At 44.0% G+C, this 16,598-nt stretch overlaps 1 protein-coding gene across 1 annotated transcript in view; it reads left to right on the top strand.

Moving 5' to 3' along the window:
• The first annotated feature begins 240 nt into the window (after positions 1 to 240).
• The window catches only part of focad (focadhesin), a 101,031-nt gene continuing 84,673 nt past the window's right edge, over positions 241 to 16,598 (top strand). The window contains 7 exon segments of the mRNA XM_079491028.1: positions 241 to 377; positions 3,470 to 3,540; positions 4,133 to 4,198; positions 5,125 to 5,279; positions 5,889 to 5,987; positions 13,452 to 13,553; positions 14,761 to 14,992. Of these exon segments, the coding sequence (XP_079347154.1) occupies positions 3,484 to 3,540; positions 4,133 to 4,198; positions 5,125 to 5,279; positions 5,889 to 5,987; positions 13,452 to 13,553; positions 14,761 to 14,992 (711 nt within the window). The 5' untranslated portion in view covers positions 241 to 377; positions 3,470 to 3,483.

Genomic DNA, 16,598 nt, shown 5'->3' on the forward strand with positions numbered 1-16,598 from the left:
TTAAATAGTTTTGAAGAAAATTGCTGCTGTTTACAAATGCTGTACCCCCTTCAACTGTATATACTTTTTCAACTGTTTTATTATATTTTGACACTTGCTTTGGCAATGTATTGTAAACCGTAAACGTATGTTTTCACTTTTCTCACCAATAAAGCTAATTTTAAATTAATTGTGTGAGCTATAGGAACCTATATTTACGGGCCAGGGCAGTGGGGGACAGTTTAGGTGTCGGACCAACAACATCAGAAGCTACTTTAAAAGCATACACGCGTCGGTCTTATACTGTATGTGTGGCAGAGTGTAGAAATTAAACATAATATAGTACACATGATACAACATTGATAGAGGTACCGTTAGCACTAGCAGTGGTAACACTGGTAAGTGTGTTATTTGTTGCATTGTTTCATTTGGGTTCATTTGGGGGACGGGACTCGACAGAAAGATGAAAAGTTAAGTGGTAGCTGTGATGAGGCTAAAGCTGCCTATCAATATCATAGATATCATATCTCTGACGTCAGCCCATTTATAACTATATTCCATCTGCAGATATGCATAGCTTTAAAGTGCCCATCCTGTGACCTTTAGCTACTTCTTTCGGGCTTGTTTTCATAGACCTAGCCCTGGTCCAGTGCTTACAGCGAGTCTCTCTGTAAGCACTGGACCAGGGCTATCATAGACCCTGTTGCTTATTTCTCTCACAAAATCTAGCAGCACTGCTGCTGGTGCAGTGCTGGTCCATATGCCTCCGGTCCATATCGTTACTCCTGACAGTACCACCTAAGAGCTTAAGCCTAAGAGCTGCTGATTCCGTTGTGAGGGAGGGAGGAGGGGTGTATTTGGTGATTGTGACTCGGGAATTAATTATCTCAGTGGCTTTCAACCAGTGGTCCGGGGACCACCACTGTAGTCCTTGAGGGGGTTCCAGCTGGTGACCCCCTTCTAAATGATGGAGTAACCAAATGGACCCTTATTAGATCTTTATTCTTTAACTCTTGGGAATGTAAATCACTTTTACACTCCCAAGAGTTACATTATTGTTATACATCTGCATTAGTTCATTCTTAAATTCTTAAAGTCTACACAATTAGAGAATGTAGAAGAATGTTTGCCTTGTTATCTCTCCACATCTTATCCAACGATAACAAAATATTCTTTAGTTTGGGGTCTGGGAGGCTAAATGCAGAGGCGTATCTACAATAAGGTGAGGGCAGGCGTCCGCCTGTCCAAATCCATTTCTGGCCTGGCCAAAATCCATACAATGAGAAAAAAGAGGACAAAAACAAGACATGAGAACTATTAATGGACAGCTGATTGGCCGTCGTGGTAGAGCGCGACCCTCAATCACCCATTGGAATGTAAATGCAAGCCTTTCAGCCTTTGTATCCTACTCGTCTGGCAGGTATATCTCTTTGAAAACCTTTAGTGCTACGATTGTGCGCGGGGAGACGACAATTAACACATCTTGCCTGTCCAAAATGTAATTCTTGCCTGCCCAAAATGTAATTCCTGGAAACGCCACTGGCTAAATGTCATCAAATGGTGGTCCGCGCGGCTCAAATGCAGAATAAATAATGGACCTTGATATGAAAAATGGGTTGATGAAAACCACTGATTTATCTGGTGATTCATGTAAAAAATATGTAGCGGCCTGATGTGGCCGGCGGTGCCACCTGTCGTCACACGTCAGAGGTTCTACATTACACCGTGGGGGGGGGGGGTCGGCTTTCAAAGAGCAGGCGGCAATTCCTTTCCGAGTGATGTGTTCGTTCCCTTCAAGTCGTAATCAGTCCATTAGCGCCCTGAAAGCAACAGGTGGTCACGTAGCAGCTCTCCCCTGCCTGGCGTGTTGTGTAATGTCGTCATTGTCTGGCATTTTGTTTTCCGCCAGTGTTTTTTTTTGTCTGTGCGCTGATATCGTGCCTGTTGTCGGGCAGAATCCTCTTATCTCCCCATTTTCTAACTTTTAACTTTTTGTTTTTCTCGTGAATTATCGTCACTACTACAGCGTCACGCAACATTATCAAAAGTAGCAGATCCGCAAGCTTGAAGCGCGCTTTGAGCTTGTGGAACTGCTACTTTTGCTGTACTTGAATTGGAAGCATACAAAAGTAACAGCTTTGAACATACAATTTACAATTTAGGCATTTAGCAGACGCTCTTAATCCAGAGCGACTTTTACAGTAACCAAGAACAAAGCCATGGTAATACATCAAATACATAAAAGTAGTCGTTATGAATCATACGTAATCTATAAACCTAACAGTGGAATATCTATATAATGAAACTATGCGTATATGCACTATATAGTGCTATGTCTACATAAAATGCAATCTTTTTTTTTTTTAAGATATTCTTTTTGCGGCTTACGCCTTTTATTGGTTTTTGAAGGGACAGACAGTAGGCTGACAGGAAACGGGAGAGAGATGGGGGAAGACATGCAGTAAAGGCCGTGTCGGGCTCGGGAGTCGAACCCGCGGCACACTGCGACTGGATTACCAGTCGGGTGCCCTAGGTGGCTAGAATCAGAGTTTTGTACTTTGTGCAGGCGGTGACCGGGAGCCAATGGAGGGAGCGGAGAAGATGGGAGACGTGAGAATTTTGGCTGGTTGAAGACCAAGCGAGCTGTGGCATTTTGGATTAAATGGAGAGGCTTGAGTGCGCATGCTTGTAGGCCAGTAAGGAAGGAGTTACAGTAGTCAAGTTTTGATATGACTGATGTCATGGATAAGGGGTTGGGCTGACTCCTGGGTGAGAAAGGGTCTAATTCGTCGAATGTTAATATAGACTGTCTGTACACCTACAGGATCGAGTAATAATTACATGAGGTTTACACCCGACAGACACGAGAATGCAATGAATCTACAACAGCTTCAGTTGGAGTACGGGGACGGGCAGTGCCGGATTTGTAGGAGTTGAGAGGCCCCTGGACTAGAGTCATTTTTGAGGCCCCCCGGGCACTTACGACCACGAGGCAAGGCGTTCGTTTTGGCAGAAAAAATTATTGGGGGAGGGGCAAAATCACCCTAATCAAACTAAACAGAAAATCTCACTTGAATTGGATAGCAATACAATTTCATCCCAGTCAGCGGCCCCTGGGCTGCAGCCCACCCTAGCCCAGTGGTAAATCCGGCCCTGGGATCGGGGGGGGCCTCGCCATCTCAGTTGGGAAATTTGCCACGTTTTTGGGAGACCACCACCTGTCCCTCCGCCCTGTGTCTGGTTTATTTTTGTTTGCCGCCCCTTAAGCCTGATCTCTGAGACTGAGCGATACACTTCCCAAAAAATAGCAGATCTACAAGCTCACTGCGACTCCTAGATCTGCAGTTTTCAGTGCACGACAACGGGTCGTGTATTAGTAACAACGTATAAATCAGGGATCACAGTTTGTTTGACGTGCAGACAAAACAAGGATTTTAACTTCCTCTGTTCCCTCTTGACCATTGTTATCTTTTCTTTTGTCCTTTTCAAGCATGATCAGAGAAGATGAGTGAGGGTCTGAAAGCTCGTTTTGACTTCCCCAGTCCCATCATACAAGCCCAGGTAAAGACCCTAGCTGACTGCTTGTGGTGTTCAGTGTTGGAAAACACTAAACACCCGAGCCCACAGTACCACCAAGGACTCGTTACTTTTGGAACATAGTAACATATTAGTAATATTACTGTATTACTCAAATTGTAATAGTTATATTATATTACTAGTTACAAGCGCAAACGTGGGAAGCGAACGCAGCGTGTAAATTGCAATAACAACAATTAGAATAAATTACGTACTTTAAGGATTCTTTTAAGTTCTCTTTTTTATTTTTATAAGTTTTTTTTTTAAGTTCTTTTTTTAGTGTGTATGTGTGCGTGCGTGCGTGTGTGTTTTTTTTCTTTTAAAAAAAAAAAGTTTTTTCTTTAAGTTAAGTTTTTTCTTTAAGTTAAACACTGGTGGTGTTACAGCGTGACACACACACAGACAGACAGTTTAGGCCAGCTTCTATAGTTAGTGCTCACTGCGTTCGCAAGCACTGCGTTCGCAATATTACGCATATTACTTAGTTTAAGTAATAAGTTACTTACTTTCCAACACTGGTGATGTCTCGTGTTGCGCTTTTTAACCCTGAACCTCCATGTTGTCGTCACTATAACAGACTGTGAGAACCCTCGTTGCTGCTGTGCTCAAAGAAAAGGCTCCAAATGAAAGAATCTCCTCTCAGGTGAGTTGGTTCCATGTGTCTCTACTGTCTCTTGTGTTTCTGTCGGCTTCAAATCCCTAGGGCTAAAGGCAGGGACACTCGGGGACTTTTCGCTCTTATCGTCGTACATTGTCATACATTATCTCATTCCGGGCCAATCACAATTTGCGTCCTCACCTTTCGTCATCAATGTTTGTGCTACCGCAGTGACTGTGCTCTGGTGCGTTAGCGTTTAACCCATTCTGGGCTAGCCTGGCTAATAAGCCAGACTCAAATCACACTGTCGTGTGGTATTTGAGTCTGGAGATGCTGTGTATGGATCTTGTTTCCCGGGGGGCGGGTTCAAACATTTTCTCTTTGACGCAATTGGTCAGAGCTACTGTCAGTCAAAGGTCTCAAGCATTGAACGTCACTGTACCAAAGCCCGCCCATATTGCATACCGTGTCCCGATTGGCCACACCAGTTCTCTGGTGTAGGAAATCCAGACCGTAATCCGCCGGCAGTCAATTCTTTTTTTACCAACGGCTGATTCGGTCTGGCTTATTAGCCAGGCTAATTCTGGGCGGGAACCCCTTTTGGTGTTTTAAGCATTATGTTATACTTTAGCTATTGAAAAATAGCAGATCTACAAGCTCGGTGGCGCGCTACGAGCTTGTAGGTCTGCTATTTGTGAAAAGTCATGAAAATGTGGTGCAAATCTTTGAATATATATTTCAGAGCGAACAAAATATTTGCTTCTGGAGGGTCCCTGGAACAACATATTTTGAGATGGGGGGTCCGTAGCCCAATAGAGATAATTCTGGGGGTCCTTGACACGAAAAAGGTTGAGCACAACTGACATAGAAACATGGGTTTTTCAGAAAACTATTAGGCTTTAGAAGCCTTTTTTTTTTTTAAATCGCCATCAGTCCAAAATGGGTTAACCGATGTGCCCGCTGTGCTTCAGGGTGCGGCCATGGGGGCGCTGTGGGAGCAGTGCTGCAGTGACTGTGCTCCGGTGCGCTCGGCCTGCTGCGATGCCCTGGTCCTGCTGGTGGAGCAAGGCCACGCTGACCTGCAGCACATCATGGAGACCATCCTCAACCTGATGCCTTCAGCCAGGTAAGAGGCTCACATCGTCATGGAGACGCCATCCTCAACCGGATGCCCTCAGCCAGGTAAGAGGCTCACATCGTCATGGAGACGCCATCCTCAACCTGATGCCCTCAGCCAGGTATAAGACTCTCACTGCAGCAGTGGGCTCAGGGGTAGAGCGGCCGGTAGAGCAGCTTGGATGGGAACCGTGAGGTTTACCAGTTCAATTCCGTGGCTCCCCCAGAGTTGGTGTCGAAGTGTCCTTGAGCAAGACTTTGAACCCTTGCATGGTTTCCTCCGCCATCGGTGTGTGAATGGGTGAATGTAATGCACACATCTATGTAAAGTGCCTTGGATAAAGGCGCTATATAAATGCACCATGTATTGGTGCATTGCAATTTTCTACCAATGCACCATTTACTGTGTAGTGTACTCCAGTTTTTATGTGATAACCTACTCACCTACAACGTACCAAATAACAATACGATGGGAACGATGCACAAAAAACAAATCTCACCCACATCTTTACTTCTGTAAACCTGTGACGTGACAATAAAGATGATTCAGATTCCGGTATTATTGATTGCGATGAGTGGTTGATAATGTCTTGTGTCTTTTCCCCTCCCCTGCGCTCAGGAACGTCCAGGGTCTGATCAAGGTGACGGGCAGGCTGCTGCAGATGCAGGCCGACCAGAGAGACACCGGAGCACCCTACACCTGTCCATACTCCATCAGGTATAGTGGCTACACCTGTCCATACTCCATCAGGTATACCTACACCTGTCCAGTGTCCATACTCTATTTGCGAACGCCAGTGAGCCTTTACTATGAGACCCAGCAGAACATGTCTGTCTGTCACGCTGTAACACCACCCGCCTGCCACCAGAGGGCGCAGCTGTATCACACACAAAAACACACACGCACGCACGCGCACACGCACACACAAAACAAATGACAAATGACAAAATATATAAATAAAATAAATAAATAAATAAACTTAAAAAAAAAAAAAAATACAAAAATTAAAAAAAAAAAAAAAAAAAAACATAAAAAAAAAACAACAAAATAACAAAAGAGAACAAAAAAAATTAAAAAAAAAAAAAAAAGGAAAAAAAAGCTGTGTGTGTGTGTCAGACTGCCACAACAGCTGCGTTCGCTTCCTGTGTCTTACTTGTAGGTATGGTAACTACTCCTGTCCATACTCCATCAGGTATAACTACACCTGTCCATACTATGTCCATACATATAACTACACGGGAAATTACCCCTGGTCTGGAAGTAAGGGAACGGCTAAAGCGATCCTCCTGCAGACTATTTTTTGGACCACCCGAGTCATGAATGTTGTAACCGTGACCAGTGACGCTTTACATATGAACCGTGAATAAAGCTTGTTTTCATCAAAAAAACGCAATATAGGAAAATAATCGGAGATAAAAGGGGGAACAAACTTTCAGCTCTGAGCTATCATCCGCGAACACTGAACAGCAAGGAGTATGGTGGCCAACCCCCCAAAAAAAGAAAACAAATCTTTGATATCAATGAAAATGCGCTAGGACGCGTGTACACAACACGTCCTCGCAATCCATCGGTTGGATTAGCTAGGACGGCTCCACACGTCCTACGGTCTAAATGGGTTAACAGATAGCAAAATCACACCCGTGTGGGGGGGGGGGAGTTCCAGACCCACAGGAACGCACCCAGGGGGACCCACGGCCCGGTTGCGGCGAGCCGCCCCGCGTCCGAAACGGTTGAGAAATGACAGAGTTACCGTGTGCCGGTCCCTCTACTGTACCCTCTACTGTACTGTCACTGTACTGTACTGGCACACCCGAAATCATCATATATACAGTTAATATGTGCGTGTGTGTTTGTGTGTGTGTTAGGTTGCGCACAGGTGGTGAAAAACAACCATGCTGTTTTCGTGCTCATACCCAGCCAGGCAGGCAGGCACCCACCCAGCCAGCCAGCCAGCCACCCACCCACACACATAACTCCGTAAGGGAGTGGTTGCACCACTCAAATAGTACAGAGGTACAGTTATACAGTAATGCTAAAAGGATAACACAAAAAGCCTTGAGGGCTTGTTTCCATTGTGGTCCTTTGTATTCAATTCATTAAGACAAGCAATACTATACAATAAAGCATCAATACTAGGAGCAATGAAAGTGTAATTATGGAAAAACTGTTTCCCCTCGAACATTGCCCCCTAACGTTTGGCCCGCCGACCCTCATCTGGAAATATTTTGTGCCAGGCACCCCCATAGAAGAAGAAGAAAGCCTGCAATATTGTGTTGTGTAGTGGAGCAGCAGCAGAAGTGTTGAAAAATTGAAATTATTATTGTAAAAGTAATTCTACCTCAAAGATGCATCTCGTTGCTTGAGACACCGGCCCGTACTCTCTCTGTGTGTGTGTGTGTGTGTGTGTGTGTGTGTGTGTGTGTGTGTGTGTGTGTGTGTGTGTGTGTGTGTGTGTGTGTGTGTGTGTGTGTGTGTGTGTGTGTGTGTGTGTGTGTGTGTGTGTGTGTGTGTGTGTGTGTGTGTGTGTGCGCGCGACATTATTCAGAATGTAAATGGATAACAACAGACAGAGGGGGATTGTAGCTTCAGGACAGGCAGACATATATATATACTGTACTGTACTAGTCCTGTACTTTTTTGGGGGGTGGATATGGAAGCCTTCCCCCCCCCCCCCCCTTCTCCTCTTCTCCGAGGCTTTGATGTGTGCCTCTGCCAAGAGCCAAGATTCCCGGGGCCTCCGGTCCTTAATCAGTTGCAGCGGGTGGGGATAAGAGACTGAGGGCCCTATTTTCACCAGTGCCTTATCCCTTTTTTTTGTATTCTTTTTTTCTTTTCTTTTTTTACTATTTTGAATACAGTTTAAAATAGTCCAACTAGCTGATCTACATGAGCTTCTAGATTGCCTATTTGAACTATTCAAAAATGTTTTTCAAAATAGTCTCTCTCTCTGTCTCCTTCACTCATTGTCGCTCTCTACCTCTTTCACTCTCTTTCTTTCTTTCTCACACCCTTTACTCTCTCTCTCTCTCTCTCTCTCACCCCCCCCCCCCCCCCCCCCTCTCTCTCTCTCTCTCTCTTTTCTCTACCTCTCCCTCTTTTCTCTCTCTGCCTTTTTCACTCTCCCTCTTTCAATGTCTCTGTATTTCTCTCTCTCTCTCTCTCTCTCTCTCTCTCTCTCTCTCTCTCTCTCTCTCTCTCTCTCTCTCTCTCTCTCTCTCTCTCTCGTGGTGTCGTCTGTCTGTCTGTCTGTCTGTCTGTCTGTCTGTCTGTCTGTCTGTCTGTCTGTCTGTCCCGTCCCGTCTCCCCGGTGTGAAGATGCAAAGATGAATTGCTCCGAGGGGCACCGGGGGTGGAGGAGGGCTGCGCTGCCATTGGCCGGTTTTGCGCCTGGCACCGGCTGGGCGACTGTTAACCCATTCAGGCCTGACGTCGAAATTTAAAAAATGTCTTTTTAAAATGTCTTTTTTTCCTGGAAAAACCTCATGTTTCTATATCAGTGGTTCTCAATATTTTATGTCAAGGACCCCAAAAACTATATGTATTTGGCCGCCGACCCCCATCTGAAAATATGTTGTTCCAGGGACCTCCCCCCAGAGGCAAAGATTTGAGTTAAAAACGGAAACTCTGAAAGAATATATAAAGATTTCAGGCACATTTTCACGTTTTTTTCAAAAATAGCAGACCTACAAGTTCATAGCGCGGCACTCGGTGCCGCGCTATGAGCTTGTAGGTCTGCTATTTTTCAATAGCTAAAGTATAACATAATGCTTAGTTAAAACACCAAAAGGGGTTCCCGCCCAAAATGGGTTAAAGTGCTTGTGGGGGGATTAATGGAGGATGCCCACTGGCGAACCATTGTGGAGCCGTCTGCCCGCCGCTCTGCCCTGGCGCAATCTGCAGCCTAGACACTAAGCCACTTAGGCACCCAGCGGGATAGAGGGGGGGGGGGGCTTCTAGGGCCCCCCTTCGGAGATGGGGTGAGATGGCGCTGGCTTGCACGATGTACATTGTCTTTATTAAAGGGCAACCCAAAACCCTATTTCAACCCATTAAGTAATTTAGGCCTGACGTCGACATTTAAAAAATTCTGGCAGTTTTCTGAAATACCTATGTTTCTGTATCAGTGGTGCTCCATATTTCATGTCAAGGACCCCAAAAATGATATGTAATTGCCTAATTGGCCACCGACCCCCATCTGAAAATATGTTATTCCAGGAACCCCTCAGAAGCTAAGATTTGAGTTAAAAACGTTCGCTCTGAAAGAATATATATTCAAAGATTTGTGCCGCATTTTCACGATTTTTCAAAAATAGCAGACCTACAAGCTCGTAGCGCGCCACTCGGTGGCGCGCTATGAGCTTGTAGATCTGCTATTTTTCAATAGGTAAATTATAACATAATGTTTAAAACACCAAAAGGGGTTCCCGCCCAAAATGGGTCAAGACCTGAGCCCGATGTCTTCTAAATCACTAAACGGTTTTCTGAAAATCCTATATGTTGCTATATCAGTGGTGCTCAAACTTTGTCATGTCAAGGAGCCACCAGAATTATATATGTATATGGCCGAGAAGCCGCATTTGCTATTTTTGAATTTGAATCCTGAAAAGTTTTGATTTCATCATCCTTGCCCAGACCTCCACCGTGGGTCAGTAGGTCAGTCGGTCTATCGCAGAGCCAGCCGTCCTTGACACGGTCAATTTAACCCATTTTGGGCGTTTTAAATATTATGTTATAATTTAGCTGTTGAAAAATAGCAGACCTACAAGCTCATAGCGCGCCACCGAGTGGCGCGCTACGAGCTTGTAGGTCTGCTATTTTTTAGGTCTGCTACGTTTTTAACTCAAATCTTTGTTCCTGCGGGGTGTCCCTGGAACAACATATTTTCAGATGGGGGTCGGCGGCCAATTACATATAATTTTTGGGGTTCTTGACATGAAATATTGAACACCACTGATATAGAAACATGAGGTATTTCAGAAAACTGGAGGATTTAGAAGACATTTTTTTTTAATTTCGACGTCAAGTCTAAATGGGTTAAGACATTTATGTCTGGGTAGGCGGGTGGGGGGGGGGGGGGGGGGGGGGGGCAACTCAGACAAAAACAATGTCCGAACTCAAAACCCTGTGTACCTCTCAGGGGTTCTCAAACATTTCGGGAACCCCTCTTGGGGTTCTGTACAGTATGTACAGTATTCAAAAATGTCAAATATTTGATGCTACTATATAAATATTTGATGTTTTTCCAGAAAACGTCAGCATTTAGAAGGTGTTTTTTAGAATCGGGCCTCAGTCCAAAAGTCCTTAAATCGTCAAATGTGCAGATACACATGTATACACTCAATACACACCCTGTATACACTTACATTGATTGATTGATTGAAATATTTATTAACAGTTTGCAGAATTACAGTACATTTCAAGCACAAACTCAATACAAAGACTGTTAACTGTGAGTGGACGACCCAATTAAGCATTACACTTGTTTACAAGAGGGTCCACCATGTTCAATTCATCAAAACATTTAGAGACGTACAAATAGACACTTCTATATAGTCAAAGAACAGAACAGGAATTCATCATAGAGGTAAAAAGGGAAAAGAAACATATACAGTGAGGGGAAAAAGGGGGGGGCGGTGGGGGGGATTCAGTTTCGAATTGCAGCCGTCCGTAGGTGCCCTTTGAGAGCGGTTTTGAAGGAGTCAAGGGATTCGCATGTCTTAATGACTGTTGGTAGGGCGTTCCACATTTTGGTGGCATAGGAGCGAAAATAATTTAGTCCCTTGTTTGTGCCGAGTCTGGGTTGTACATGGTTCGTTGCACTCCCTCTGGTGTTGTGGGTGTGGACTTCGTTAACATTAAGGAAGTATCTAGACAGGTACATGGGTATCTTGGTGGAGTATCGAATATTGTCGTTGACCCTAAGCCAGCCCAGTCTGTCAAAGTGGGCAGGGGTGAGGTGGGTTCGGGGGTGAGGCCAAGTAGGAGCCTGACCAGTTTGTTTTGGGAAGTCTGGACACTGTATGTTGGTTAGTTTTTTTTTTTACTGTTGGGTGAGAAAACAATGTTGCACATTAAGCTGTATCATTTCATATCATTACCACAGTTTGAGAACCAACACAGGTGTGAAGCTGCAAGATGTCCTTGAGCAGGTGGCGGTTCAAAAAGACCACCGCCCCTCCTCCCACTGACCCAGACGAGTTCATCACCGCCGGAGCTTCTCTTTGCGTTTGCTCCGGCGGTGAACTTGTACGTTGAGCGGCACACGCACAGGAACCAAGGTGGCTTCTGTGTCGCTTCCTGCTTCCTCCATTGTGTCTGCCAACTCTGAAAGGAGGAGGCTAACAGTGTGGAGGGCCTGATGGATGGATGGTCTGGAGGGCGGGGGGGGGGGGGGGGGGGGGAGATGGACAGACCAGATTAGGGCAAAGCAAGGCGACCTTTGTCGGTGGAGCACACATTTCAGCGTCGAGTCAATTCAGTGAGTGAACTTTACATGAAAGGAAACACAGACCAGGACATTTGGATTCAGTAACGAACAAAGGAGAAAGAGATTTTGACCTGAGATCAGATTCTAAAAATGTCTTCTACAACCTGACAGTTTTCTGAAAAAGCTATGTTTCTATGTCAGTGGTTCTTCGATTTTTCAAAAATAGCAGACCTACAAGCTTGTAGCGCGCCACTCGGTGGCACGCTATGAGCTTGTAGATCTGCTATTTTTCAATAGCTAAAGCATAACATAATGCCAACACCAAAAGGGGTTCCCGCCCAAAATGGGTTAAAACACCTACCGCATCTCCTTCATCTCTTGTGAATTGAATACATATAGAAGCCACCAAAGCTTTTTTGTGTTATTCTTTTTTAGCGTTGCTTGCTTAAATTGTACTCTTGCTGTAGTCTTTTGCAAAATGTTAAAGTATTCAATCAAGTCAACAACAAAAACAAAAACATATTCAGGACACTTGACATTTCTAAAGAGTAAAAAACCCCCCCAAAAAACAGTCAAAATCAAAGAGTAAAATAGTACATTCCAGACGAATAATTCTAAAATCTAGGCCTATAGGCCTCAGGTTGTCTCTGATGTCACAGACAAACCCATCCTCACTCAGTGTCCTTCCTCCTACACTTAACAAGACGTGTTGACTGATGCCTATCGGGGGTTAAGCAGACCCTGTCGCCTGGTCACGCACGCACGCACGCACGCACGCACGCACGCACGCACGCACGCACGCACGCACGCACGCACGCACGCACGCACGCACGCACGCACGCATGCGCACACTCTGTATATACTAACCTCTGACCTTGCTGCAAGTTCACATTACCCAGACTCCTTTTTGGGGCTTTTACCTTGTTGTTGTGTCTGCCACATACTTATGCAAATGTACTTGTACAGGGCAGTGTTGTTTTCGTCGACTAATACTATGACGAAAAATGTTTGTCGACTACCTTTTTTCACCGACAAAGACTACATAAAAACTAAATTAAAACTAAGCCATGATGACTAAAACTATGACTAAATATACTGACCATTTCGTCAACAAATAAAAACTAGACTAAAATGTTAGGAAGGGACTGGTGGACAAGAGATCCAGTAGAAGTCATTTTACACTTGGTTGCATGCTGAAAATAGCAGATCTACAAGCTCACAACGCGTCGCAGCGTGACACGTTGTGAGCTTGTAGATCGGCTATTTCCAGCGAGTGTAAAAACAGTCATTACGACGGCATCAAGGCCCGCCAAAATACATTTTAGCCGACTAAATCAACTGTAGATTTAGTCGACTAAAACTAGACTAAACACTAAAACATTCCAGGTGACTAAAATGTGACTAAAACTAAATGAAAACTATTCAAGAGACTATGACTAAAACTAAAATCAAAATGTGCTGCCAAAAACAACATTTTTATTCATTTTTTTCCATTTATTCACAGTCACATGGTCTTAGTAAAAGATGGTTAACCACAGCTAATCTGCAGGCTCATAGGTTGGTGTTCAGTTTCAGTTTAGCGTTTATATTTTAAAGTGCTCAGTGTTTTTAGGGTGGTTTTAGTTGTAGGAATTGACATGTATATGGTGGTATTGCAAAGGTAATAATAATAATATTAATAAGCTGTCTGTAGTAGTTGTATTGAAGAGGTAATAATTCCGATGATAATTCTAATAAGTTTGTCTCTATTCCAGAGGCAGTCCTCATCCGTATATCACAGCCTTAGAGAACCGTGTGGACTGCTGGCCCGTCCTGCTGCTGGAGGTGGAGGACTACGTCCAGGAGGCCGTGGACAGGTTAGGACTTTCTAAATACTGAACTATTATGTTTTCTGACATTTTTCAAATATTCATTCAAAAAAATTACAAAAATGTTATGCTGCCAATAGAGCGTCGCAGTCCCGTCCCCTTTCATGACGACAGCCAGGCCCAGGAAACGAATCCCAATGCATTTTCCCCATAGACATTTCAAAAAGTATTTATTTAAAGACCTTTTAAGTGTCGTACGAAGCCAACTCGAGTCGTGACAAATCATGACAACAAACACAATATTTTGGACCAAACAAATAATTACAAAGAAGAAAAACAACAAAAAAAGTGTTGTAACCTGCCGTTTTTTTCTACTTTCTAATTCTTTGTTTGTCCCAAAACATTGTGTTTATTGTCATGATTTGTCACGACAAGAGTTGGCTTTGTCCGCGGCGTAAATAAATACTTTCTGAAAAGTCTGAGGAAAATGAACGGGGATTTCTTTTCCACCAAAAGGGGGTTAAATCTCATCAAATGGTTTTTCGTGGCTCAAAAAGGCAAATTAATAATGGACCCTGGGCTTTGACATGAAAAGGGTTGAACACCATGTTCTAGGGTTAAAAAAGCACCGTAATAGAGAAATAGCCAGCTTCTGGTATACATTTATTTCATTGTGCAGCGCGGAAAGTCATAAACACTCGGCGTGTCTGTCAGTGTTTTTTTTGGCAGAGAATTTCCATTTTAGTTTTAGTCCTAGTCTCTTGAATAGTTTTCACTTAGTTTTAATCACATTTTAGTCACCCGGAATGTTTTAGTGTTAGTCTAGTTTTAGTCGACTAAATATCATAAGATTTTAGTCGACTAAATCTACAGTTAATTTAGTCGACTAAAATGTATTTTAGTGGGCCTTGATGCCGTCGTAATGACTGTTTTTACACTTGCTGAAAATAGCAGATCTACAAGCTCAACGCGCTGCGACGCGTTGTGAGCTTGTAGATCTGCTATTTTCAGCATGCAACCAAGTGTAAAATGTGGATCTCTTGTCCACTAGTCCCTTCCTAACATTTTAGTCTAGTTTTTATTTGTCAACGAAATTGTCAGTATATTTAGTCTTAGTTTTAGTCATCATAGCTTAGTTTTCACTTAGTTTCCATTTAGTTTTTGTCAGTGAAAAAAGGTAGTCGACGAACATTTTTCGTCTTAGTTTTAGTCGACGAAAACAACACTGGTGTCTGTGTCCATATTTCCCACCCAGGGACGAGCCGGTCTACGTGGACATGCTGGAGCCCTTCCTGCGCTACCTGTACTGCCAGCCGCAGCGCCACGCCCAGCAGGCCCTCCTCCGCCACGGCCTCCTCAGGGTCCTGCTGCCCGCCTGGGGCGCAGGCGGCGGTGGCGGCGGCGAGGGCGAGGAGAGCCCACCGCCGTCCCCGCGCGTTTCTGAGCGCCTGCTGCGCTGCCTCTACCACATGGTCCCACACATGCAGGTGAGCGCTAGTTGCGAACGCAGTGAGCACTAACTATAGAAGCTGGCCTAAACTGTCTGTCTGTCTGTCTGTCTGTCTGTCTGTCTGTCTGTCTGTCTGTCTGTCTGTCTGTCTGTCTGTCTGTCTGTGTCTGTCTGTCTGTGTGTCACGCTGTAACACCATTGGCCCGCCACCAGAGGGCGCAGCTGTATCACACACACACACACACACACACACACACACACACACACACACACACACACACACACACACACAACTTTAAAAAAAACGTAACGTAAAGAAAAAACTTAAAGAAAACTTAAACACACACACACGCACACACACACACACACACACACACACGCACACATACATACATACATACATACATACATACATACATACATACATACATACATACATACATACATACATACATACATACATACATACATACATACACACACACACACTAAAAAATAACTTAAAAAAACTTAACTTAAAAAAAACATTAAAGTACGTAATTTATTCTAATTGCAATTTACGAGCTGCGTTCGCTTCCCGCGTTCACGCGTCTTACTAGTGTTGTTGCGCTGCCTCTACCACATGGTCCCACACATGCAGGTGAGCGCTAGTGTTGATTTTGTCGACTACGACGAAGGATGTTCGTCGACTACCTTTTATTCACGGACAAAAAACTAAAGCTATGTTGACTTTAAACTATGACTAAATATACTGAACATTTTCGTCAGCAAATAAAAACTGGACTCAAATGTTAAAGGATGGACTAGTGGAGAAGAGATCCAGTAGAAGATTAAAAGTAATTTTATGTTTAGTTGTGCTCGGTTGTTGCGCTCTGAAAATTGCCGATTTACCAGCTCACAACTCGTCGCCCTGAGACGCGTTGTGAGCTTGAAGATCAGCTATTTTCAGCATGCAACTGAAATTTGAGTGTAAAATCCATACATGCACGTGAGCACTAGTGTCGATTTTGTCGACTGCAAATAAAAACTGGACTAAAATGTTGAGGGAGGGACCAGTGGAGAAGAGATCCAGTAGCACTAAAAGATACGGCATTTTACGTTTAGAAAGAAATTGCTGGTGCGCCTCCTCTGGAAACTGCCCTTGGTTAACCCATTTTGGGCGGGAACCCCTTGTGGTGTTAGCATTATGTTATGCTTTAGCTATTGAAAAATAGCAGATCTACAAGCTCATAGCGCGCCACTCGGTGGCTTGTAGGTCTGCTATTTTTGAAAAATCAAAGAACGACTGACATAGAAACAGCTTTTTCAGAAAACTGTCAGGATGTAGAAGACATTTTTAGAATCTGATCTCAGGTCAAAATGGGTTAAGGCAGTGTGTGCTCAGCTTTAAATACAACTTAACCCATAAACCAACGAAGTGGAGCAAGCGGCACTCCAACATAAAAGATGCAAGAATGGCTCAGATGCAATTTCGCCTACGCATGTTTAGTTGTACTCGGATGTTGCACTCTGGAAATAGCAGATCTACAAGCTCACTTTGATATTAATTTGAGCTGCGCCACCCCCTTCCTATACAAACCCATTGTAACTTCAAACATTTTAACCATGTTGTATACATCGAAATCACACATCCTTGGTTCTGG

This window comes from Electrona antarctica, assembly GCF_951216825.1.
Source record: "Electrona antarctica genome assembly, chromosome: 21".
NCBI lineage: Eukaryota > Metazoa > Chordata > Actinopteri > Myctophiformes > Myctophidae > Electrona > Electrona antarctica.